Source organism: Aptenodytes patagonicus, chromosome 3 (genome assembly GCF_965638725.1).
Source record: "Aptenodytes patagonicus chromosome 3, bAptPat1.pri.cur, whole genome shotgun sequence".
Lineage (NCBI taxonomy): Eukaryota > Metazoa > Chordata > Aves > Sphenisciformes > Spheniscidae > Aptenodytes > Aptenodytes patagonicus.
Window position 1 is genome coordinate 2,072,892 of NC_134951.1, and position 26,901 is coordinate 2,099,792.

At 49.5% G+C, this 26,901-nt stretch overlaps 1 protein-coding gene across 7 annotated transcripts in view; it reads right to left on the minus strand.

Moving 5' to 3' along the window:
• Window positions 1-26,901, minus strand: part of NCOA1 (nuclear receptor coactivator 1) — a 188,489-nt gene that overhangs the window by 39,393 nt on the left and 122,195 nt on the right. For all 7 annotated transcript variants that reach the window (XM_076332528.1, XM_076332531.1, XM_076332527.1 and 4 more), the window contains 2 exons: window positions 26,173-26,279; window positions 22,091-22,257 (listed from right to left, as the gene is read on the minus strand). In XM_076332528.1, coding sequence (XP_076188643.1) covers window positions 22,091-22,257; window positions 26,173-26,258 — 253 coding nt within the window. In that variant the 5' untranslated portion in view covers window positions 26,259-26,279. The remainder of the gene's footprint in view (window positions 1-22,090; window positions 22,258-26,172; window positions 26,280-26,901) is intronic.

Here is a 26,901-nt window from a genome sequence, read left to right on the forward strand (position 1 = left end):
ATCCTGCTGGAGAAAAAAAAGCGGCTCCTACCACTGATGTGCAGGGAGCATCCTGGATGCCAGTCAGCCGGGAGCCAGCGGGGCTGGGGATGGGAGGAGAGCATCCGACACGGAGCGGGCGATGCTGCTGGAGGAGCCCAGCTCCAGCCCTGCCAGAAACTCTCACGCTGTATTGCTGAATAATCCCTTTGGGAAAAAAACGTCCCAAAAAACCCGGAGGGAAGGCCCTGTTATTTATCTCGCACGCCCCCGAAAGGTGCTAGCCACGTCGCGCAGCTACTCCGAGGAATTCAGGAGAAATCCAGCAGCGAAAGGCGGGTGGCAAGTGGGATGTGATAAAGCCAGCAATCACAGGCTGGATCATCGGAGCCACGATGCTGCTGGTGTTTCAGGGCTGTTTTGGTTTGCTCCTCCATATCCATGACCGTTTTCCCCTGGGAAAGCTGGGAGAGTCCCTTAGCCTTAGATGCTATCTGCGAAGGATGGGAAGAGCAGCATCCCCGTCTCCACAGGATGCAGTTGAAAATAAATCCTCATGGCCGGGAGCGACTCAGGAGGCTGGCAGTGCAAGCCCCAGCCGGGCACGTCTGCGGCTATAGATGTATTAGCAAAAAGGACAATAATTACTGTTCAATCGCACGGTTTGGGCGGAATAAGAGCAGAAAAAAGCAAGTGGGAACTAAATCTTGACGGAGAGGATACCTGCTTCGTTGATCGGGCATCACTTAGCAAGGGGGAAGCAGGGACGTCTCAGACTGCAGATGCTTTTTGCCTCAGCGATGTTTTGCTCTGAAATGCGAAAACGCAAGCTCCTGGGGACAGCCGGAGGGGCAGGGTGTTACCCACAGCACGTCGGTGCCCGTTGGCACTGGCAAAGGAAATTATCAGTCGTGCAGGATGCAAAACAGCACAGGAGTCCTGAAGCATCCTCAGTCCAGGCTCACACAGGCAACTTCGATGCAGGTTTTGATTAAAAATGAAAAAGACTCTCTGTGGCTAGCCAAAAAATGACTTGAAACTTGGTCCTCTATTAATTTTACACCATTTACAAGGTTTTCCCAGGTACCAGAACTACAAATTCAGCCTAGTAGCTGAAAATTAAGCCGTGCTCTTTCTGTATAACTGTTAATAGTTAGTATAAAGAAAGATGCTGTGGCCGGGATGCAGCTGGTGATTCGTGGACAACGTGCACGGTCCAGGGGGATGCAGCCCCATCCTCGCAGGCTGCGCTTCCCCGCAGGGCAGGAGTAACATCCTGGGGTTTGCCGGGAAGCCAAAGGGATGCTCAGAAAAATCCCGAGGACCAAACACGTGTGCGGTGCTGGGAGCTGGAGGAAGAAAATTGCCCGAACTGGTTTTAAGAGGGATGGCAGCAAGTTGTGAACTTGATTGCACAGCAGGACAAGGGAAAAGGCTCCTCAACCCACAGTGCCTTCTGTAGGACCTGGAAAGCCTCAAGTGCATCAGCAAATACACGTTTATCAATCAAATGTATATGTGCATCAACACACCAGGCTGATGAAAGAGCTCTGCCCAGCCTGTGTCAGTCCATTCCCAGAGGGCAAGAGATGTTTCCTTGGGATAAATATCCGTCGAGCGCAGCGGCGTGCATGCTGAAGGTGCAAGCCAAGAGGTTTCTAGGACTGCTGGAGGTTTCTAGGACTGCTGGAGGTTTATTGCTCATCTCTCTTGACACTGGTCTTCATTTCTGATCACCCCAGCACTAAGGGAGCCGGTCCCCCGACTTGTCTGTAAGCGAATGCTAAATTGCATTTGCTGTTTTGCAGCACATCGGATGCAAGGTTTATTACTCAGCATGAAATCACGTTGGCAAAACGTACAGATGTGTCACTTGAAACTCTTCACCCCTGCGTCCTGCCAGGACTTTATCCGTCTTCAAGCTCACTTTGGGTGTTTCTCTTTCCTGACTTTGTCCTTCATCCCGTGCATCGCTCCTAAAGCAGCTCCGAGAGGAGCGAGCTTGGAAGAGCGTTTGCTCAACGCTTGCTGTTGCAGACGTGGCCGCCAGCTTCCCCCACCGATTTATCGGGTAATCTCTGCCTCTGCTTTCCCTCTCACCCAGCGGCTCTTTTCTCTTTAGAAAATAAATCAACTGAAAAAGGTCGTGTCTTCGTCTCTGCTGGCACAGCCCCGAAAACAACAGGCAACACGGGCCCCGTTTCGAGCACACACGCACAGGTTTTGGATGCTCAAGCAACGGTCTGACTTCAACCCTAAAATACCTGACCCCTGCATCCTGCTACGGACCCCCTTGGGCAGCTCACCTCATGCCCATGGGTCTCAGTTTCCCCTGTTTCAAGCAGAAACCAGAGTTCATCCCACCCGAACCACCTCCGAGAAGCGATGCCTGCCCCCCACCCAGCACTGCTGCATGGCTGAATCATGAAGGAGCAGCACCCTCCCAAGGAAGACACCCAAATCCCTTCCAGGGATGGAAGAGCTTCCCATGCACCCAAACCCACGGGAGCTGGTGGGTTCCACAGCATGAGAAACGGCTTTTTTTCCCTACTCTTAATAAATTGATGCACTTAGAGGCAATGCACTGGCTTTCAGCCCTAATCCTTTAATTGGGCTGCAGGATCCTCCTCCTGCTTTAGCAAAATAGTTTCATCTGCCAGCTCCAAGCCCGTTATTCAGGAGGATTAACCGGCAGAACGATGCACCATCACCGTCTCCCTCGTGCGCGAGTCCTTCTCCTTCCTGCCTTTGCAGCACTGGGATCCGGGAGCAGACGGATCCCTCAAAGCTCCTGCTCACCTTCTCCGGGGCGGCACATCCCAGTGACGCACGACTCCTTCAAAGTGTCAGCGCATCCCGGCTAAGCGCTTCAGTTAATGTGCTTAAACGCAGGTCTTTAGCTTTTCCATCCCGAGCACCCGAGGAATACATTACAAGCAAACCGCTGGTTTGCACCTTAACCCATTAATCTCAATTTTCTTTTTTTCCAGCATTAATTGCAGCGGTGGCTCTGCTATGCCGGCGACAGGCTGATGCTCTCGGGGAGCATCGGTCACAGGCCAAGCATCCCCTGTGCTCGACACAGCCAAACGCAGAGCAAACTCCCGGTTCCCCAAGCTCATAATCTCATTATAAAGCCGGACAGACAGATCCACATGAAAATAAACCAACGGGAGCAACATGAGCCCCAGCGCTGCTGCCGTTTGAGGCTGTCGGGATCCAGCTGCGTGGGCTTTGGCAGCCTCAGGCATCGTAAATCCCCATCGCACAATAAAAACCCGGCACGCCAACGGCCCCAATTGGAACCTAATTGCTGCAAACGTGATTAAAGCAGGTTTTTTTTCTTGCAGCACAGAGAGGAGCTATTTTAAACGCATTCCTCAAATTACGCCCCGATTTTCTGACATCCAGGGAGATGTCTGGGTGCCTCTGGAGTCTATAGGAGCCGCAGGGTCCTCGGCACTCCAAAAGTATCAGGTCAGTGGACTTGAACCGTGCGATAAGTGTGTTATAACCAGGTCACCCAACACCATCGATACTGCAGCAGGTGCAGGACCTGATGCCCACTGCGATGCCAGGGAACACCACGGTCACTTTGAAAACAATCTTGTCCCATGCTAACCCCGTGCAGCCAAGCTTGGCACGGGCAGAGGTGACATTTCCAGCTCAGCCTCACTATTTTGCAGCCACGCGAGCCTCCTGGCTAGAAGCCACTGATTCTTTGCAGCACTAGAAGGGACGGGGAAGGCACAAGGCTGGTGAGGGATGGAGGATGCTGCTAAAGCACGCCAGGACTGGAAGAGGAATGATATGCTCGGATGCCCTGATGCTGGAAGCAATGGCCAGCAGCACAAGGCAATGGGAACAGATTTTGCATCACCGAGAGCTGCTCTCCCCGTCCCCCAGCCCGGTGGTACTCAGCCGCGTCCGGGGCTGCCGGCCAGGCTGCTCTCGGCGTGCAGCTCCTCCCGGGCTCGGCACGGTGGAAGGAAGGCATGGAGCAATGCTGGGGGGGGAAAAAAGGGGGTGGGAGGCGAGCAGAGTGAAAAGCAACACCCCTGGCAAGGCAAGGGCTGATGGCGGGGTGGCAAGCTGCTGAAACAGTGGGGTGCAGCCCAGGCCAGGGGGACGCGGGCAAGTTGAGGCGTGCGGATGGGCAGCCGACCCATTCAGAGCATCTTCCCCTCTGATTTTAGATGACATCAATGCACAAAGTCCTTTTTTTTTGTTAATAAAAGCCCAAAGCCAAGAGCACACACGAGAAAGGCAAACGGTTCATCTGGGGTGTTATTTCTGCTCCTCCAAAAGAGACAGTGCAATATGTACCCCCCTAAAAACTGGCTCAGACCCTCTGCCTCAAAACCACATTGCATGGAGCAAAGCTGAAGGACATGGCTTTGGCAAGCAGGTGCTGCCAGCCCCCTGCCCATACAGGTGTAGGGTCACTAGTGTTTTCCCCTTTCTTTGTCTCTTTTCCCTCTTTGCATTATTATTTTTTATTTCCCCAGCCTCCCTAATTCACCTTAGTTGCCTCCATCCCTTTGGCAGGTCTCCTGCTCTTTCTCTACCACCATTTTTGGTGGCACGGGGCACAGCAAAACCATCCCCAGGATCCTGCACTCACCTCCCTCCACTTCCAGACCTCTGTACCTGAAACCCCGTACCCGGAGAAAATCAGGCATCCAAAGTAGGGAGAAAACCAGGCATCCAAGGTAGGGAAAAGTCAAGTGTTGGAGAGGAGCTGTGACCTCCTCCAGCAGCCATGGCTAGAGACCTTCCCCAGAGCAACGCTGAGGCCACGTGGGGTGGGAGCCACGACATGATGGGAAAAGTCCCCAAAAAGGCCTTAACTCATCGAGTTTTACCCAAAACATGTCATGTTTTACCCAAAACACAACAAACCCCTGTGGCCAGGAGAGCACCTGCACTCCAAGGGGCTGGAGAAGCAAGGATGTGTCAATAGACTGATGGCAGGACCGCAGGGAAGGGGGGTCGGTGGCTTAGGGGACACCTCCCAGAGCCACTCTAAAGCAGAGGGTGGGAGGGGAAGGAAAATGGGGGCGAAGGGGGTGGAGGTGGAGGGAGAAAGATGTCCAGCATTGATGTCCATCTGCTGCATCTCAGGAAGTCAGCCCCAGCCCCACAGGCTCCATCGCATAGCGCTCCATCCATAGCACCCAGGGCAAGCATTCCTGTCTCTCCATCCCTTAAATCTGTACTTTTAAATTAAAATAATACAAGCTGTCTGATTCTGCTCTTCATTTAAAATTTTGCAGCTGAAATGCTTTTTCCTCCCCCCCCCCCCCCCCCCCCCGAAAGGGCAAACGAATATCTGAAAAATAATATATTGCACGTGGGTCTTCTAAACCAGGACATAAAAAACTCAAAACAGGATTTTGTTGAGAAACATCATGAACACAGAAAATCAGAACAATTGTTTCCACTTGCCCAGCGCAAAACTTTGTACTATATTGCATTTTGCCTTGAGTTGCGAGAAGCTCACTGTCGCTCCCCAAGGAAAGGAGAGGCCTCCATGGTTGTGGGCATGATGGCCGGGACCCAAGTGCTGCCCCGCGCTCTCCAAGGGCTCTTTTTCAACCCAAGATTTCTATGGCCAACGTTCATTTTTCATTTCTTATGGTAGAAGCCCATAAAGTCTTTGGGTTTTGACTTTTCTATTAAAAATTCAATACCTCGAAGGCAAAAAGTCCAACCCAGGAGGACTTGCAGCCTTTCCCAGAGCGTGTTGGGTATCCTGGTGGGTACCAAGGATGACAGAGCAGGGCAAGATGGAGAAGTTGATGTGATGCCTGGAAAACACAATGGAGCACCAGGCATGATGGCTCCCCATCCCTCTCCCATACAGCACAGCTCCGCAGCCTCCCCGAGGGCCGTGCTGGCTGAACCCCCCAGATCTCAGCCAGGATCTGCTCTATTTGCTTTTTAAAAGATGAGCGAGGCAAAAAAATCCACATCTGTAATTTCCCAAATGAGGAGCTTTGATTTTTAGTTAATTAAAATCAGATGGAACAGACTCGGTGCACCCATGGATCGAGAGCGTGACAGAAAGCCGTGCCATTAATTAGTGCCTACTACGAGGTTCATCAGTCCAGTAAACCCAACAGGAAAAAAAAAAACTGCCCTAAAAATAAACTCCTTGGCAGAAGGTGTGCACTGAATGCACTGTCCAGCGGGGCAGGAAAAAATTGGTTTAAAAAAGCCACAAGAGGAGAAAAAGACAACGGCACTGATACAGGAAAGTAGCAGGTAAGGGGATCTGGACCATAGAAATGGGAACACTTTTGTGTTTTTTAAATGGTAGCCAAAGAGGAAGACATGTCTAGGGCTATCTGTCAGGTTAGGGACATGTTGGGGGAAAGCCTCTGAGCATCACTAGCTGCTGCTGCTGGTGGTGGCCTGGCCCGAGGTCCTGAGCTCACCTTCAGCCTCCTCTTGAGTCCAAGCAAACCCAAGCGCTCTCCTCCCCATCCCCAGGGATCAACAAGTAGAGGAAAACCCAACCTCAACTGAGGGATGAAGCCAACTTCCAAGGAAGACCATCCTCCGTAGCCTGCAGGGCACACACTCGGACCACAGCAACGATGGCTTCTTTGGAAGTACTCTAAACCAAAATTCAGGCTGTGGAAGCTGAGATTTGCCCAACTCCCACCTATTTAACGTCAGCATATTCACACGGAGGCAGATGCAGAAAACCCAGCCCAGAGTCCTCCCTTCTTCACTTCCACAAATACCAGATTCCTCTAAAACACTGTATGGAAATCAGCAGCTCTTAGGTTGTATAACTTTTTATTCTAGTAGGAGGAAGGAAATTATCTGATCTATGAATTTAAAAAACTGTGGAAAAATACAATCTGTGAGATCCAGAGCTTGAAAATACCAGTGCAAGAAACAGAAGAGCAGATCTTGGCTTTCAGAAATCCGCACGGCTCCTTCAGAGCCCTGCGCTCGGCTGCTTTACACCATCCGTCGCCATGGTCTATCGGTGACAAGCCCCAGGGTGCTCCCCAACCGTGTGCCACAACACCAGGCTGGAGCGCTGAGACACCGGGGTGAGATCCATCTCACGGAGCATGGGACATCTGTGATGGAGATGTTTCCACCTGAGCTACTTGCCTCATGCTTCCCTTACAGCCAGAGCAGAGAAAAAGGCATTTTTAGAGGAGATTCGCCTGATCCATTTTAAATTCTTATTCTAAGATACAGTCTCATTTTGGGTTTTTGTTTGGGGGGGTTGTTATCCCCTAGCCTTCCTCCACAACCAGCAGTTAACCAGGTTTTGCTCTCTCTCTTCTCTCTTTTTTGGCGAGAGCTGAAATCCTGACTTCACCACCTCACTCCAACATTGGCCCTGGGAAAAATAACCCATGCACCTCCAGAGCTGGCAACACAGCGCTCGCTTCAGTCCCGAGTATTCCTGTGCCGTTCCCGGAGAACATCCTCACCGACACAGCCCCAAGTGGTTCTTCAGACACATCTTGAACCCTTATTCTTCCATCAATGCACATGCAAAGGCACATGTCGGGAGGACCCATCTCACCAGGCACACAGCCAAGGGAGGAAACTAAGCCCTTGGGGTGTACAAAACGGGCTCTAGTGCCCACATGGATGGTGAGGATTGAGGACTGAAGCTGGTGGCCACTCCAGTTGCATCACTAGAGCCAACAGTGGAGACAGATCGGTGGAGGGCAGGACAGTGGGACATCCTGCCGCTCTCCCATGTCTCACCTGAGCTTCTTCCTTCGTGGCCTGGCTGGAAAAGCAGTCAAAAAAAGCAGTCAAGCATTGCTGCTGTACCGGCAATGATGATGGCTCCATCTAATGCTCCCGCAGCTATTTGCCACGCTGCCTGCAGCCCGAGAGCCTGCCCTTACCAACCCACCGTGGCACTGGGAAGGCTCACTGAAGTCCACGGACTAGTCCCAGCAGTTAAGCACCTCTCCAGCCACTATATAAAACATCAAATCCTAAAAGGAGTAAACCATGTAGACTTATTCATCCACCAGCATAGATTTGCAGGTGGGACACTGGATTTATATCGAGGTTAGTGATTTCAAGGTAGCTTTTAAACCGTATGAGCGAAAGATACAACAGGCCAGCATCTATATTAACACAGCAGCTTGACTTACCCTTCCACTTGCCCGAAAAACCCTTCAACACTGATATTTCAAAACCAGGACAACATCCCATGATGCTTCAGTGCAAGTTGCCACACAGAGCAGACGGCAGTTCCCGTCAGCAGGAGGGCTATAGCCACCTCCACCACCTCTACAACCAACCCCGGGAAACGGACACTCCTGGTGGGCAACAAGCCGGCTCTGTACCTGGTCTTCAGCCTGGTGATCACAAGCTCAAGCAACATTAACCTTCCACGTGGCTATGGGCTGCTCCCCAGTTTTGGCTGCTTCTCCAACCAGTATTTGCCCTCTTTTCCCATGTAGAGGATAAGGATTTTGAGGGCAGGAATTTTGTTGGGGTTTTTTTTAATTTTTTTTCTTGTTTTTTAAACATGTATCTACCCAGCAACAGGCACAACCGAGTTCCTCAGGACTGTATAATGCAAATAAATCAACAGTCCTGTTTTAACCCATTTGACCTTTACTATAAATTGCAAAGAACATATTCCAGTGTCGCCCTCATCCTAACCAACCGCTACGCACTCAACTGAATGGCAACCTGTGACATCCTTCCAGGTGAGGACCTCAGGGAGGATGGACAAGACACGTGCTTCCCTTTAACGAGCCTAAGACACTACTCCCCATTAACACTCCCATCTTCCAGCCGAAGAAACCTGATGCACAACGACACACGCTTCTGCAGCTCTTGCTGGCGTGGATTAAGAAGTTCATTGACATCTTCTGAGCTGAGATGCCATGCCACATGAATGCTCGCAACCCAAAAGCCACCAGGGTTAGCTTCAACTGATGCTGCTTTCACACACCATGGTTCACCAACGGGTGGCTCTCTCTTGAAGGACTCCAGATGGACCTGCAAGAGCGTATCTGTCCATGCCCCAAGGCAAAGAGCATCATGCACCATCAGTGTACGACAGCACCAGGAGTACAGATCAAGATCCAAGACACCGGTCCCTGCTCTGACCAGCAAACATCACTTTGGCAAAGTTTATATGGAAAACTCTATTTTTCTGCTTCTGATAAAATCCTTGTGTAATGGCGAAGAGCGCAGAGCAAAGCGCGCTGCCACTAAAACAGAAGGAAAGGGGTATTTCTTTCTGTCTTCACACCTTTTAGAGTTAAACATTAATGGTGTCAAGATGTCTTAAGTAAAAAAGACTGGTTATCTGAACAATGTCAGGAAAAATTATACGGTGCTGAGTGAATGCAAAATTAATGAGCGCTGAATGCTGACAGGAGAGAACAGGCATAAGGAGCCGAGACTTTTTTATAGTCGACGCTGCGATCAAGCAGGTAGAACATCTCCATCTTCCTGGGGGAAGGAATAAAGGGAGAAAAAAACTTTTATCTCAAATCTGAAGAATTTAATTCGTTCAAAAACTGTGTCAACTCTGCACGGCCAAATCTGCAGAGATGAGAAAGGGCTACATGTAGCTCCCCCCTACAACTTTAATCCAGCCCTGGCATAGCCTTCATTCTTCTCCTGCAGGCATAAAATACATCGCAACACGGTTTTAATGACCTGACTTAATTAATTTTGCAAAGAATTAGACCGACTGTCTTTCCTCAGGATGCAGCATCTTGAAGCCCTGGTACGCTGCATGCTAAAGTCCGTGAGAAGTTACTATTAAAAATTCACTCGTGTCAACCGTTAAACCAGCTTTATGCTCAAGTTGCACAGGCACGTCAAATATGTGAACTGCACCGGCAAGGGGACACCTGCCAAAGCGTGCAGACAATGCAAAGCGCGAGCACGGCGAGGGGGGAGCTGACGCTTCCCATGCACAGAGCAGCACTCCCCACCCCAGCCCTGCTCCTCCAAACCCGACTTTCTCGCGCCTCCCATCTGTCTCTCCTCGGCTGCAAAGGGAGAGCTGTCAATCTGCAGCTATTGAGGGGATCGACTTGCTTTTTCTGCTACGCCAAAGGGATCTGTCAGAAGTAAAGGCAGACTTCATGGTGCAGTGTAAATGAACCGAGGGGTGGCTGTAACACGTGCATGTGAGTGTGGTCAGTAGGTGTAAGTGCAGCTCCGGGCCGTGAGATGCCCCTGGTGGGACAGGGATGGATAGGAGCAAGCCACGTGGTATGGGAAGCTACCTAGAGAAGATGGAGCTTCCTGGTATGGGAAGCCACCCAGAGGAGATGGAGCCATGTGGTATGGGAAGCCACCCAGAGAAGATGGGAGCTGTGTGCTATGGGAAGCCACCCAGAGAAGACGGAGCCACACAGTATGGGAAGCTACCTAGAGAAGATGGAGCCATGTGGTATGGGAAGCCACCCAGAGGAGAAGGACCCACATGGTATAGGAAGCCACCAGAGAAGATGGAGTGTCCTGGTATGGGAATCCACCCGGAGAAGACAGACGAAGCCATGCAGGTGAAGACTGCTTTCTTGTCGATCTGTGCAGAGCCTGCTCAGGAGGACCTCACCTCCACAATGAACTTTAGCTCTTCCAGTGCAATCATTACCTGCAGAACTGCGGGTGCAGTGCCAGATGCTGGATGTTCACAGTGGGTGCACGAAGGCACAGTTCTCGGGTGCTCCCTATCCCAAAGCAGGTGAGCGCCTGGGAGAGTAAGGAACAAGGCTGAATATCTGCCCTTCGTTTCCCCCCAGGAAATACCAGAGACTCATGCGATGGGGTTCTGCACCTAGGGCCAAGGTGCAGCTACCTGCAACTACTTTTTTAAGGACCGTATCCACTATTTCAAAAATTTGGGATGGTCCAAACTATCCCCTGCTCCCATAAGAAACCTTCCACGCACGTAATTCACTGTCTCAGAGCAGCAGCTGCACCAAACCTGGGGCAAAGATCAGCCTGGGGAACCTGATCCACCACTCCAGCGTTCATCAACCCCGCTCATCGTGATATGGACTTAATGATTTAAAGGGTAGTTAGCCGAGACTGGCGGTTTAATTAATTAATGAAAACCTGTCTTGGAAGGCGGACTTCCTAAATAGCAAGGGCAGAAGGAACGGTGAGAAATATCATTTAAAACCATCCAAATGGTGTCGCTGGCTCTCTACCCAAGGCTCTGGTGAGGCTTTAAGTGCCACCAAACACCCCATGATGAAATCGTGGGGCTTGGGGGAAGCAGAAGAAGCCAGATGACGAGCTCAGCAGCTGGGCACCAGGGAATAACGTGGCCCCAGAGGGAGCGAGACCGCTCCTGCATCTCTCATGCTCGTGTCCCAGCAAGTTTGTTAGCTTTGCCCAACCATACCGCTCGGCATAATAAAAGCTATTATCGCCTTGTACAAATCTCCCTTTATTTCCTCTGCTCACAGGAGCATTAGGAGGATTAAGGTCTATAAAAGTTTGTTCAGGGGAAAATCTGAAATGAAAACAGAAGGACTTGCACGGCTGGCTCCAAGTTTGGTTTTTTTTTTCCCATAAGAAAGAGGTTTATTGTGTTACTTCTTGCTTTTTAGGCATGGCAATGCTTGCACCGCCGGGCACTCTGATGGGTCAATAATCAAGACGGGCACTTGCAGAGGTGTGCTGGGGTGAGCTTCCCTCTGAACCCCCTCTTGCACAGGACACTTGATGACTAGCTCAGATGAGATGCCTCCATCGCGGCTGCTAGAAGAGAGGTGGGATGGACCCCTGTCATCCTCCTCCTGCAGCCAAAGGGATGCCAGCTCATGGGATGGATGAACCTCTTTCTGATCATCAACCAAATGAACAGGGGTCCAGAGCAGAGGGAGGACAAGCTCAGAGGAGGCAAAATCCTGCTCGGGTGCCATCCCAGGGGAAGAAGAACCTTAAAATAGGTTTTGTCCATCTCTACGAAGGGTAAGGAGGGCCAGGAAAAGAGCTTTAAAGAATGGGGATTTTTTTTCCTCCTCCTTTCCTGCCTCTCTTAAAAATGAGACTGAATCAAGGAGAATAAAAAAAGAGGAAAAAAAAAAAGCTAATCCGGCACAGCAGAAGGCAAGAGGAGGAGTGATTTCTACAGGTGGTTTATGACTCTCCGCATGATCCACACGCCTGTTACATCCTATCAGATCCTCTTCTTACAGCAAGGTGCTAAAGGATTTATTAGTTCTTGACAGTGTGAGATGTTTAAAAGCTTGAGGATGTAATAACCAAATGTTCACTTGTTAAAATAAAGGCACCGTTTGGAGAGGTCTGTGCAATTCTTAGCAGCCTCCCCTTCCCCTTGGTCTATATTTAAGCTGCCAGCTAGATTAAAACTGTCAGAGCAGGGATGAGAATTTTATTGACATGCTTTGTAGGTGGTATGGCTCCATAAAATAAACATATACAGAGGATGCTCCCTGGTGTTGCTGCACAGGCAGATTTTTATAGTACTGACCTGGGGGAGTTTGTATCTGAAATCAATCCCTGATATAAAATAGATTCCAGAGGATACGGAGAGACAGACTTCACAAATGTCTGCGGAGAGCGTGGGCAGGGGTGCAATCCGTTTAACATTTCACATTGAAACCAAACTGCGGAGAAGGGGAGGGCGTGAAATTCCCCGGACCCGCTCCAACAGACTTGTGCGTGAGGTGCACTTAATTACTCTGATAACAGAGAGGTTTTAATCCTGGGAAGGGCGCAGGCCGGAGCGTGGGGCAGGGGACCCATGCGGATGCTCAGGAAGCTGCACGAGGACTCTCGCCCCGGCTCTGCACTGGCAGAAGTTGTTGCCACAGACGGGGATCCATCTCTCCAGGCATTTTTCAAAATCAAAACGTTCAGATTTATGGAGTTGAAGGCCAGTAGAGATCACTAGATTGGCCAGTCTGACTTCTTGAATATCGCAGAGCCATCAGAGTTCACTGAATTCCACCACCACGAGCCCTGAACTTCTGTTTGGCCAAAAACTGACGCAACCCACCGCTTCCCTTGGCAGCTGGTTCCCAAAGCAATCACCCTCCCAGTTGTAACTCTGGGCCCTCGTCCTAATTTGTTTCTGTCTGGCTTCGGCTTTGAGTCATTCTCTGTTATGCTGGATTTAAAAACCTCTTTAGTAGCCAGCATTTTCCATTCTTGTTAGTGTCATCACCATGTCCCCACTCCTTCCCCCCCCCGCCCCCCCCGGATACACTCAACAGAGCTCTTCAACCTTCCAAGCTGCAAGACATTTTCTCCAGCCCCTGGCTCATTTCCGTGGCTCTCCTCTCTGCCTTCTCTGGATTTTGCAATCTCCTCCCAGCGTGGATACCATGCCTGAGCTCCAGTTTTGTCCCACCAACTCCATGCACGCGTAACATCACCCAATAGAAGCCCACCTTGCTTTTCATCACATCCCAAGTTCACATTGACTGCCTTCGCCTCCAGGATCTCCAGATCTTCTTGAAAAGTATCATTTCCCAGGATAGCACCCACCCAGCACTCCTGTATGCCCATCCTGTATTGGTTTAGCAATGATTTTGTATGTCCTTCCACATCCATGAAGATGTTGAATAGCACCAAGATCTAGCAGAGACTCCCAAGAAGCTCCGTGAAACTCAATTTTGAGAATAAAGGTGTTTCATCAGGATGAGGAGAGGTCACCAGTGGTGTTCCTCTGGCACCCGAGGTAAGGCAGTCATGCAGGGAGAAAATACACACCAACTTGAGGGTGGGTTGACCCGTTCACGTGAAGGAGGACCAAATGGTAAAAAAATACCCAATCGCTCTGCTAAACTGTGCTAATTTCTCCCACTGTCTACTACTTGAAGGTCACGCACTCATCAGCCAAGAACCTGAGCTTTGGCTAAAAGTTGGGGATGGCTTAATGGAGGTGACAAGAGGAGACAACAACCGTTACCTCCAGCATACCAGGGGTGGTACCAGCAACAACCTAACGATACCGGTAAGATCTGGTAAGAAAAATCATGACAATCTGGGCCAATTCACTCAAGAAAAATGAAGTTCAGTTGGAAGAAGTACAGAAAAGAGCTGTTGGGTTGTTTAAAGAAAATGCATAACTATCTGACACCAAGATCCCGGGAGAGCTTTGTTTGTTGGACAAGTCAAGCGAAGGTAGAGAACAAGAGCAACAACTTCATGAAAATACATTAGGGAAGGGGGGTAATTACCAAACAGAAGGAAGAATAAAACAAATTAAAGGGCAACGCTGGCACAGAAATGATCCGAAACTCATTTCCACCAAAAACGAGCAGGTGGTTTCATCCTCTTCAGGCTCTCAGAAGGATTCCTGGAAGGATGAAGTTAAACAGTTAAAAGGACTGGATCTGTTTGTACTCTGTTTACCTTGGATCAGCCTCACACTTGAGGGCTTTCAGTGGGCACCTACCAAAGCCAAGGAGGAATTCTCCCTCCCCGCTGATGTCTGATCTGGCCTCCAGGGTTTGGTTGTTTTTCTTTCTCTGTAGCCCTCTAACATACAGTGAAAAATTGGCCACTGAGATAGGATGAAAGCGGTGCGCATCCCTCCCTCTAGTAGCACGAGCTGCTCCATCAGAGTTAATCCAACCACCAGGTTTGGGATGAAGAAAGAGCTTTCCTCCCCAGCACCTGCAAACACCCAGCGCCAGCGCCGCTGGCCGAGAAGGTCCTTCCTGACCACAGGGACGAAGGCAGAAGAACCCAGAGTCTGCAAAACACCGCCCTAAGGCAAAAGCAAAGCTCCCCTTTTCTGACCTCCCTTGAAGCAAACAAAATCAGGATAACTCCAATAAAGTCAATGCATTTAAAGAGGAGACTACAGCACCAGGCTGACAGTTGTAGCCTGGAGATATTCCAATCTAATTTTAGATTTGACACAAACCTTAATGTGGTTTTAATTAATTAATTAAAAAAATCCTTTAATTAATGTAAACCCCTTAAAGCGGTTTTCATTTACTCCATTTCCCAGAGACATTTCCACTTACATTGCTCCTCAGACGCCACCCTGCTGCTTGCTTTTGTTCTTCAGTCAAACCTCAAATGTTAGACCTAAATTTCTGTTTATAATACATCGCTGGCCTTGAAAGCTGGGATACTTTGAGCTCAGGCTATTTCTTGAAAATCTTTAATGATTTTCCAAGTAATGGGGTTTCCATCTCTTCTCTGACTATGCAAAAACTCTACAACTTGTTCTTCCACTGCATGAAGGTGTCCTCTTTTGGGTCCACTGCAGGACCTCCGTGTTGACTCAGCACATAAAAACTACCAAAAATTACACCTGAATTCTCTGAATCTAATAGTTTAAGTTTATCTCAATTTCTGCATGCAAGGCAGAAAGGCAGCAGTGATGGCGTGCTGTCGCCCTGCCCTCCTGGCAGCAACACTCACCCTGGGCAGCTCTCCAGGCCACCAAGGAAGGAGCTCAGATGTGATCTGGGAATGCAGCAGGACATCCCCGGTGTCCAGAGTCCCTGGGACCTCCCTCCCCCTTGGCTCTCCTGATAGCAACCTGTACTTCGTATAGTGGCCACTGGCTCCTGTCTTCAACCTGCTCCATCTGCATGGCCAGCCTGGGCACCACACCTAGGTGACCACCACCACACACTGCATCCAGTTTTGGGACCCCAGTGTAAGACAAACTGGAGTGAGTTCAGTGGAGGCCACCAAGATGCTCAGGACTGGAACACTGATTCCGAGACCAGAGGCCAAGGGAAGGGCTTTGGGGCACCTGACAGGAGCCTGCCCGTGCCTACAAGAAGTTATGGAGGTGATGGAGCCAGGCTCTTCACAGCGATGCATGGGGAGAAGATGAGAAGCAATGGGTGCAAGTGAAGCAAGAGATGTTCAGGTGGGATAGGAGGAAAATCTTGTTCACCACAAGGCCAGCCAAGCGTTGGAGCAGGTTGCCCAGAGCACTTGTGCTTCTCCATCCTTGGGGGCTTCCAAAGCCCAACTGGGTAAAGCCCTCAGCAACCTGGGCTGATCCCAGAGCTGACCCTGCTTTGAGCCCATTTGTCAAACAACAACATTATCAGAAATGGAAATAAGCTTTATGGAAATGAGATGGTTCCAGCCAGACAGAGAGTTTGCCAGCGCCCAAGTGAAATGTTAGACTTCTCCAAGAGGATACTGGATTACAATATGGGGAGAGGGAAGAGCTGAAATGAAAGAGTATTCAAAAATATAAAATGCAAGAAATAATGCAAGCATAAACAAGGCAGAGCACGTTATGCAGAAGGTACTTTCCCTTGGTGGCGTGGAGGCAGCAGCTCCAAGGACCTGAGAAGTTTAATCAGAAACTGGAAATACTGCCTGTGATTCAATGCATGTCAAGAAAGATGCGTTCAGATTGGAGTCGGTGAAAGAAGAATATGCAGACAATTTAGGAGGATCCTAAACAGAAAAAGACAAGCCTAGAGACTTTAACTACATTATCTTGGCAAAACAAAGCCAAGTGAGGGAGAAGGTCCCAAAGGCTCCTTCCACTCCTGCACTGGAGATGTCCAGCTCCTTTGCAGATTCAGTAACATGGACTTCAGCTAGATACTTCCTCAAAGCTAATGAAAGGCCATGTAGAGCTCCGTCCCCAGGGGCTGCGGACGCAAAACCCTGCATGTGGACTGAGGGTAATGTGGGAGCCTGGACCTGGGCAGAAGAAACCAGCTGAAAGCCTTTAATTGCTCTGCACTGGGTTCCTCTGCTTTGGGGTAAAGCTCACCAAGGGGCCTCGGCTCTGCGACTTGCTTCCACACATTGCACGCAATTACTCGCTTTGTGGTTTTATGGGAGTAATTTTGTGACCTTTAATAACGTACCACATCACTCGGCTGCTGGGACAAGAAGGGGCTCTTGACTCAGCGCCCGAGGACAACGTCTCCTCCTCTCCTCCTCCCAAAACCTCACGCCACTGTCGCAGGCTGTGGGAGAAGCCTCTTCCCAAGCCACCACTTCACCATTTTCTGACCACTGCGAAATACAAAGCCAAGGCTTTTTTGTTCTCTTTTTAAAGCTCACCATGTGTTGGCATTCCCAAACTCAAGAAGAAACTCAGCATTCGTTTTGAAGAGGCTTCCATACGTCCTACTGAGGACCCAGGACCTCTCTGCGCTAGAAGCTGTACATGTATATCACAAAATAAATCCAGGGCCAAATCTAAGCATATGACAAGACAGCAGGGAAACTTAATTAAAGGAAAGCCACTGACAGCCCAATGATCGTATGCAAGAGAGCAGCCAAAATCAATAATTATTTCATATACTTCACTTAATTAACTTGCTGTATTTACCCAAAAGGAAAATTATTTCCCCAAGTAGGTTAACTTCCAAATGGGGGGTGGTCTTAAATTAAGGGTCCTCTTCTTTTTGGGTTGATGTGCCCTAATGACAATGGAGCACAAACTTGCCTGAAGGAGCCCGTCTTATTATGGCCACACTTCAGGAAAAAAACAAATAAAAAGACGTCAGGAGGACACAACTGCTCCATGGTTTTGTTGGACCTGAAAGAGGACACCTCCATGCAGTAGAAGAACAAGTTGTGGAATTTTTGTGTGGTCCGAGAAGAGACAGAAATGCTCTTATACCTAACCCCCCTGAAAATTATTGAAGTAAAGGCTCAGAAATAGCCTTCTCCCCCTCCCTGCCCAAAGTAACTCAACTTAAAAACTGAGGGTCATCTTTGCAGGTTAACACAGTAACGTTCGGGAAAGAAAGCTAATTCTTCTCCTAGTGCCCTTTTAAAACACTCTGAAATCAGGTCACTATTCTGTAGCATTATTACAGAGTAAAACTGCATTAATAAAGATCTGAATTTTTTTTTTTCTTTATACATCTGTAAGAATAAATTCAGCAGCTCCACCACCGAAAAGCCAGGCTTCACTGGGGCTGAAGGTGTCATACATGAGGTCATATGACCCTCCATTGCCATAAGAAGCCTTGCACTGGAAAGGCAAGCAGCGACTCGGGGTCCTTCATGAGATAAGTTAAGCTGTACAAATCCAAGCAAACACGGAATAAATCCTTTATTTTGGCAACTACAAAGTAAATCTGCTGGGGCTTTTGGACCTCGCAGGACCAGAAACTCATGAGCATCGCCCCATGCGTCCTGGCGGGGCCGGGAGCCGTGCTGCGGCTGCTCCTGGACCAGGTAGCTGCCGGCTCTGCGCACCGATTCCCGCAGAAGCCAAACATACGGCAGCACAGCAGGAGAGACCGCCAGCAAGCGGCGATGAGCAAATGCAGGAAGGACGGGGGGAAGGAGGTCCCTTGGACGCTGGCTGTGGTAGAGTCACTTGCGATGCCTTAGGAGGTGTTTCAAGGGCAACCCTCTGCGGCTGTTTGAGTTTGTAGGTGGCGTAATGAAAAGCTCAATACTATTTGATTTATTCTATTAAGGTGCCACATTTATACTCCTGCTCTGGAAGGAAATTAAGCAGCCTATCAGTGGAGAAGGCTTTTGGGAAAAGACTTGGTGGCTTCATCTTAAAAAGGACACTGCCAAGGTTGGGAGCTCTACAAGGGAGATGAGATGACCCCTCCGCCGGCTCCCATCTCTGTCAGATCTCTGCACACTGCTCATCACCCCTTCCATAAACCAAAGGTTATCACCCTCCCAAAACTGGGGCGTTCAATTAAAAAAATCATCCGGGGGAAAAATGGCAATACCTTTCTGGAGCCTGCCTGCCACCGCAGAGCCTGGCATCGCAGCAGCATTGGATGCCGAGGCTCTGCCTCTCCTCGGGGCAGGGGTGACCCCAACCTCCACAGCACTTGCAGGGTAAGCACCAAGTATTACATCATTTTACAGAAAAAGAAAAAAACAAGTGGTGGTCCGTGCATCAATGCGTTTTTTCCAATATCTCTGCTCATTTTTGTACTCTCCTGTATGACCAAGATGCCTTAGTTTTGCATTTGTAACCATGCACTGGCTGCCTTCCCAGCGGCAACTGAGCCTCCTCCCCGTCCTGCAGCCTCCTGACTCCATCACAGCTCCACCACGCTGCCCTGATGGCTTCTTCTAACGGCCTTTACACCACCTCTGCTAACCCTACAAAGCCAAAGAGCGACGCGTGTTGAGCAGCGAAGCTGTCCAGCTTGCCTCCATCCATCAGGTTTTGACTGCGGCAGCACTGCTCTGAATTAAAACAACCTTGGGCGAGCTCACCTCCGTGTGATGGATGGACATCAGCTCCGTCTCATGGCATGGCTCTGCAGCAGAGGACCCACCCCAGGACAGGACCTCTGGCATCCGTGTCTTGCTGGGCAAGACACCAGTCTGAAGGCAAAGGGGAGGGAGGTCCGCACAGATGGACCGCTGCCCCGTAAAGCCCAGGCAAGATGCTCAGAGAGTTCTTCTCCTTGCTGACCTCCACACCGCCCAGGAGGCATCGGTGGCCTTTTCTCCTTCCCCGGCGAGCGACAGCGCGCAGGCACGGTTCAGGGCTCCAACACTCAAACCACTCAACTCGAAAAAATCGAAAAAACTTTTGCGGGACGGACAAAGGCTGAAAAATTAACTGTCTGGCCTCTTCCTCTGCTGCGTTTATTGCTGTCTTGGCAGATGAATTTCAGGTTGCTGCCACAGCCGCAAACCGCTTGTTCTGCCAACTGTACATTACTAACATTGGAAAGTGTCCAGACCTAGGAATCTTTTCTAAACGCATTTGCTTCATACTTTAAATAGCAGCCCAGCAGGCAGGGGGATGGGAGGGAGGGCTCAGCCCCTGCGTGCGATCCATCTGCAAGCTTCTGCCGGCTCCTCCACCCCTTTGCGGGTTAAAACCAAGGACAACCTGCGGCGGAGGTGCAAGGAGGGGGGAGAGCCGGTGGGATGCAACCTCCAAACCCTCCAGGGCTGGCAGCGGGGATGATGCCCCCCCCCGGGATGTCCCCACTCCCCCGGCGCTGCCACCTGCCCCCTCCCAAGCTCCCCAGCTCTACGCCTGGCACATTTTCCAAATTAAATTAATAACAGGACGTTGGCTGTTTTTTCACTGAGATCTGCTCTGCTACGAGGTTTAGCATAATTTTTCCCAGCGCTCATGAGTTTTGCTTATTATTGGGCTGAACAGCATCATTTGCTGGGACATCCTGAGCCCGCTGTAACACACCACTGCAAAGTTCAAACTCCCCAGCTCCTCTCTGTTACGTGAAATCACGTCTCCAGGTGGGTTTCCTAATGGAGCATTAGAAGGAGCACAGCCAACGCTGCAGGACACGTCGCCGTTCACAATACTTCAGCAGCAAAACCACACCCTCAACAGTTAGCAAATATTAATCAGGTTTATGGCTGAGAAACAGAGAGGAGGAGGAGGAAGGACACGGGCAGGGAAACATGACGTCTAACACTCGATATAACGACAAGGACAGAAAATTGTCTCTGGCCACAAATATTCTGACTTTTTGCCCTATTTTTCCTACCTCCTCATGCAACATGCTCTCGCAGTAAACTGCTAAAAACAAATACAGGTGAAGTTTCTTTTCTTCAGTAATTTGGCACCGCACTAGATAAGCCGGCAATACAGAGCAAAACTCAGGGCATAATATTTTTAAGTAGTGCTTGTCCTAGTTAATGTTCAGCCCTGCTGTGCAATGTCAAGAAAACTAATGAACAGTGAAGTGGCAGCGAGCAGGAACCTGGGCGTACTCACTCGCTACCAAACTCCTTTCAGAGCCCGGGCACAACGTGAATGAAATCTAAAAGCAGTCGTCCTGGTTCGTCAGGAAGCCCGGGCAGCCTGTGCAACGTGAGCCGAATGCTTTGCCACTGTGCTTGCCCCAAAATTCGGTGCCTGAAATAATAGCGAGCTGGGAGGACCTATGGCAATGCCTGGCTTAAACTAAAAGAGGGGAGATTCAGACTAGAGAGAAGGAAGAAATTGTTTACGCTGAGGGTGGTGAGACACTGGCCCAGGTTGCCCAGAGAGGTGGTGGATGCCCCATCCCTGGAAACATTCCAGGTCAGGCTGGACGGGGCTCTGAGCAACCTGCTCTAGTTGAAGATGGCCCTGCCCACGGCAGGGGGGTTGGACTAGATGACCTTTAGAGGTCCCTTCCAACCCAAACCATTCTGTGATTCTATGGAGCGCCTGTGCGTGCATACCCACGTTCCAGCCATGGGGTTTGGGAAAAATTTAACATCTGTTATCAGGTAACACCGCTCCGCTTGGAGCATGCGGTGGGAGCTTTGGCAAAGGCAATGCTTGACGGATGACGCGCTCTCAGCGCTAATACTGAGCAGGATTCACCTTGTGCACAAAGGACAAAACGTTTGCATGAAGGACAAAGTATTTGCACAAAGGAAAAAGTATTTGCACAAAGGACAAAGTATTTCAGCGCACGAGATGGGCAGCCTATAGCGGGCACGATGCAGAGCAAGCTGGAACCCACCTGCAGCAGCTCCAGGAGGGATGCTGGGGTTACAAGGACCTGAACAAGTCCTGCTCCCCCCTTAATACACCTCACCCCTTCTCCTGTGCATCGCTTGAGCCCTTTGGACTTCGACATTTCAGTCTATGAGTTGACACTTGGGGTCAATTTTAACCTTTGTGTGGCTTCTCAAGCATCCCTTCTCCATTTACCGGTTACAGAGCCGTATTCACTGGTGGGAGGTGGATTAATGCCTCCTCTAATCTGCTTGGTTGGCAGGAGAACAGATCTGACAAGGAAACATGGTTCTTCACCAAGTCTTGCACAGCGTGTAGCAGAGCTGTCTGTCCTTCACCTTACCCAGCTATAAAACGGGGTTTCTGCACGCAGTGTTGCTGATAAGCACTTAATGGGCCTGATCCTGAAAGCTTTAACAAGCACTTCTGATTATTTTAATCTAAGGAATAATTTCAGGATGAATCACAAACACAGAGTAAAGTGCCACCTTGCACCAGAAACAAAGGTGGCGTCTTGAACAAGCCAAACAATGAGGGCAAGGCATACCCTTTTGTATCAACGCTTTCCTAAAAGCAGGAGAAGGAAAACTGTTGCAAATGGAACCATTATGTCATGATTTTTCATGAATTAAGTCACGATTATCTACCACAATTTAGTGTCTGAAGGGTACCAGGAGAACGCCCTTACTCTGAAGCTTCCCGACAAGCCAAGGCAGGAGGCTGCCGCCTTACCTTGCTCCAACCTCTTCATCTGCTGGATCTGATCAACCGTCTTTTTTAGGATCTTGCATTTGTCGGGTTTGACACTCAGAGTGTCGATGTCCCCGATGTTTGCAGACAGCAGCTCCGCCAGCTCCTCTAAATATTTGTTCTCCTGTTCCCGTCGCCGCTTTTCATTGCTGTTAGAGAAAGAAAAAAAAATTAAAAGTCACGTTAATGATTTTTTCCTACTGCTCAGTCTAGTCACACCTGGGCACTGGACAAGAACCCAAAAATACAACTACTGGCTGGAGTGATGGCCATGCTATAATCCCAGTATCTCCAAAATACTTGGGAGTTCCTTCAGGCTTTTGTATATTTTTATGCATATAAAAATAATCAAAATTAATGCCACGGTAGATACATAGGGCTAGCCAGGCACCCCCAACAAAAACAGACCTCTAACATTCAGGACTCTGCCTTCCTCTCAAAAATAGTTATAAATGAGTTATAACGAAAATAATCAAAAATATTTATATACAGCCTCTAATTTTTCCACAGCCACTATTCCAGCTGTCGCCAAGTTTAATCCTAAATTCACACATAAAGGTTAACAACATCCACCGGAGTTCACCAAAGTGAAAATCTGAACCAACGGTGACAAGAGGAAGACGAAAAATATTCATGAGATCAACCTTTTTGTCCCAGCGAAAGCAGCTTTTCTTTTAGCTCCCGGCCACTGCAGAAGCCCAACGCTCTCCCATCAACGATTTCTAAATTCTGGGAATTGAGAATATATTATTTACGTGCTATGACGTGGCCATCACTGAAGCCACCCTCGACACTGTAACATATTCCTTTACCAAAGGCATTATAAGCATCAAAGCCACCAAAACAAACTGTGCATATAGGACAGACACACAGAGACACATTTTCCCTAAATACTTTCCACTACCTCAACCACGGGATGAAATGAGGACAGCTCAAAATGCCCGACACGGCTCTACACCGCTTGCGATGGCTTTTATCAGGTTGGTTTTCAATAAGCCACCTAATTTTTTGTTACAACCTCCACAGGACGCCCAGCACTCTATGTAAGATGTATTGCCTGAAAATCCCTATTATTTACTAGACACCGAGAAGCTGCTGAGATGCCTGTGGGCATGGTGAGATGTTTCTGGCCTCAGAGAGGCCTCACTTCTCACAGAGGCGCTGAGAAAACACTGGTTACAAAAGCTGATTCCAAAAGTCCGGCTCGGTAGGAGATTTGTGTCCCACCGCAGACGTGCTCTGGCTTGTGCTATGTGGCCAAACAAGCTCCGCTAACAGCTGAAGGCTTCAAGAAGAGTTTGGTTATTTTATCTGCTGGGAATGCAAGCCAACCAGAGCATGAGTATACTCTGATAACTCTGCAGAGACCCTTTAGAAACCCTATCTGTCCAAAAGGGGATGAGACAACACCAGCCCTCCCCTCTAAGGAGCTCCTCAGGTAGGCTGCACAGATGTTTCTTTATTTTTTCCTAATTCCAGCCACTTCATTAGCTCAATATCCAGGTCTGACAGGTAGGTGTTGTCTCTTGGGCATTTTACTGCTGCTTAAATTTGCTCTCACGTGCAAACACCTGATGACCGCAGGGATGAGCCTCCGTGATGAACCTCCCCTTGCCTCCCAAGTTTACTCTCCATCGCCTCGCTTCTCCTCCTGCCCATGTCTCTCCAGGTAGTGTGACTGCCCAGAGGAGCAACAGGAATGACTCACCCTCCTTTAACTCAGTGGAGCAGCAGAATCAAAAAAGAAAGGAAAAAGAAAAGGCAAAGCCAGCTGTGGGTGTGGAGAACACAAGCCATGTTTCTGCTCGGGCCACCAATCTCATGAAGTCCACAGGAGACATGCTGTGCGACCTGGAAACTCCTCGCAATGGGCTCGGGTGGGCGCAGGAGCCCTCGCTGCCCCAGCAGGCAGCTGCCAATGGGTGCTAAGGGGTCACAGGCAGCAAAAAGAGCTTCATGGAGGTAGGTTGGATGTCCACCTGCTGCAGAAGTGCTGGGTCCAGCCGCTGTCACGCTCCCTGGCAATGGGCAGGCAAATGCTTCTCAAAGGAGCTGGGCGAGTATTTTAGTTAAGGTCAAATTAACTCCTAACTCTCCCTGTGAACCAAAAAGCAACAGCAGAGGGGAGAGAAAAAAAATTCCCTCTGTTGTGGGTGAGCTCATTTCATGAAAACCCTTAATGTCGCTGTTGCTGTGGCAACTTTCAAATTGTAGGAGGGAGAATTGGCCAATTTTCCTTACATAAAAGCATCATGAGAATATTACAGCAGTGGGCTGCTCTTTATGACTCCCAAGTATCATCAAAAGCAATAGTTAAACCTTCCAGGTTTTAACAAAGGAGTTTTGAAGTTCACTTTGCTCCGGAGTACGTTACGGAGGACTCTGGCCAGCCCAGGGAGGAGGATGAGGTCCCTCCCCGTGGCGGCTGCAAGTCGGGAGGTGGTCTGAAGGAAGGAAGACACAGCACTGGTGAGGACTTCTCTTCTGGATTTTGGTAAAATGCTTCAGCTCCAGTGTTCAGGGTTGGATGGCCAACCCAATGACAAGCATTTGAGTCAACCCTTCTGAAATTGCTTGTAGGTGATCTGTGGATGTAAAAACTCGTTGTGCTTGGACAAGGAAGGAGAATCCTTCATCCAGAAGTTTCTGCTTCTGTACGATCAGTTTGTTCCTCGTATTTTGAAAGACCCCCGGTGACGGCAACAGAAGGCTTTCTTGGGGTGCTTAGGGGTTCGGAAACAAACCACAAGAGATCTGCTTTCCAAAAGTAGACCAAATGAAGCAAAGCCAGGTGTGTCCTCATCCATCTGGAGAGCAGTTCCTTCAAGAAGAGGTGTCCAAGCCCACCTTGCTTGGACCCAAGGACCAACAGTTTCATCCCACACTCACCTCTGGGGCGAGGACCAGCTCTGAGACCAGCCTGGAGACAGCAGCGAGGGCTGCAGAGCTCTGACTCAAATGACTCAGCCAGAAAGGGGAAATATTTCACATGATTACAGAAGTATTTGTTAGGAATAAGACAGCTACAGGTGCTATCAAAACATGTTCTGCAATTATTACTCCTTTAATGGCACAGCTAAGCCATGAACCACAGAGCCTCTGTAAGAAGGTGTGTGAACTCTACAGAAGGGAGATGTTGCAACCAAAAACCGCAATAAACAGAAATCCTCAAACAACCTCTTAATGTCTCTCTACTGGAACACCGTAGCCTTTACATTTATTGTCTAGAATATCATGTATGAGCTGTAAGTGACAGAAAATACACCTGGGGTTTGCTCAGTGCATCGATATTCTGTGACAATGAGCAAAACAGCATCCCAGGCATTAGAGACACGGAGTCAGCAGCAGCACCGTACGTTCATCCTTACTAACAGACTATATCACCATGAAAAAAGATGCACAGGATTTACAGGGAGCCTGGAAAAGCCCGTGGAAGGAGATCACAACTGCCTCTATCTAGGACTTTGTAGTCTTAAATCAGGTGGCAAGGTAGCTGGGACGGGAAGGCTCGGTCATAAGCAAAAGATGCCTTTCTGCAGTGAGCTGAGCTTTGAAGCAGTCTGCATGAGCACACAGAAATGAAGATATTTCAGACAGAAATATTTTCTGTTCTGTAATTGCACCATGGAGCAAGAGGGTCTCCACCGGAGTTTCTGAATATTACAAAAACACAGATTTCTTGGGAATCTGGCGTGAAGAGGCAGAAGGCTTGGGATGATCTGCAGACCTCGTGGAAGTATCTTCCCCAAATTTACCCCGAGAAAGCTTTCCTGATGCTCTGAGCGCTCTCAATTTATAAAATCAATACATTAACTTTGATAACAAGCCTCTAATCATCATTTGCCACCTAACAACAAGCAGAGCAGATGGGGAGCCGCATTTCCCTCATGCTCCATCTTCCACTGCAGCCACCGCTAAAAGCAAAGCGAAGTTCTGGTGGGAAGTGTGAACGTTTCCGAGTGGCTGAAACCCGGCTCCATCTGCTCGAGCAGACGGGACGGAGCGACGCAGTGGGAATGACAAAGTAGCCGCGGCAGGGGACCGATTGGGAGCAGCGCACATACCTCTGGGCTGTATCACAGGGCGAGCCTTTCCTCTTCCGAGAGTCGGGGTTGGCAGGGTCCGTTGAGCTGTCCCCAAGGCCACTCATGTTGGTTGACCTACTTTGCACCTGGAACCAAAGACAGACAGGGTAAGGACAAGCTTTTTGCAGCTGCAGGAGGAGTGGTTCCTCCGTGCCAGAGCCAGAAAACATGGACCAAGTGACCTCTGAAGAGGTAACTAACCCAACACAAGTCTTTCTTATTGAATTGATGCCTCATTTGTGAAGGAAACAGTGCGAAGGGAAGACAACACGTGATCACGTTACCCTCCTTTTGGTGTCCCCTGGTCACCATTTGGCCAAGCAAGCCCTCACAACCAGCACCACCATCCCATCACAGACTGAGCTCTTCCCTGTATCCCTGCAATTTTTAGCTTCTTGGCCTTACAGCGTTTCAACAACTATCTAAACACAGCCCGTTTCAATGCTTTGTATAAGTGTGTTGGATTGCTTTACTTCTGTTTCCTTTTCCTGCAAGCTTCTCCTTCAGTCCATCTTCAGCTCCTCTGTCATCTCCCCCCCGGCTCCTCTGACTCACGGCTGGCAGAGGACGCTCCACCCCTCGCATTGTGTCTGCACTCCTGCTCCCCCACCACCTCCTTTCCCCTCAGCACATGGCCTGGGCTTTAATTAGAGCTGCAAACTGACTCATCTCTTAACGGGATGCGACACCCTCCCACGAACCCCTTCC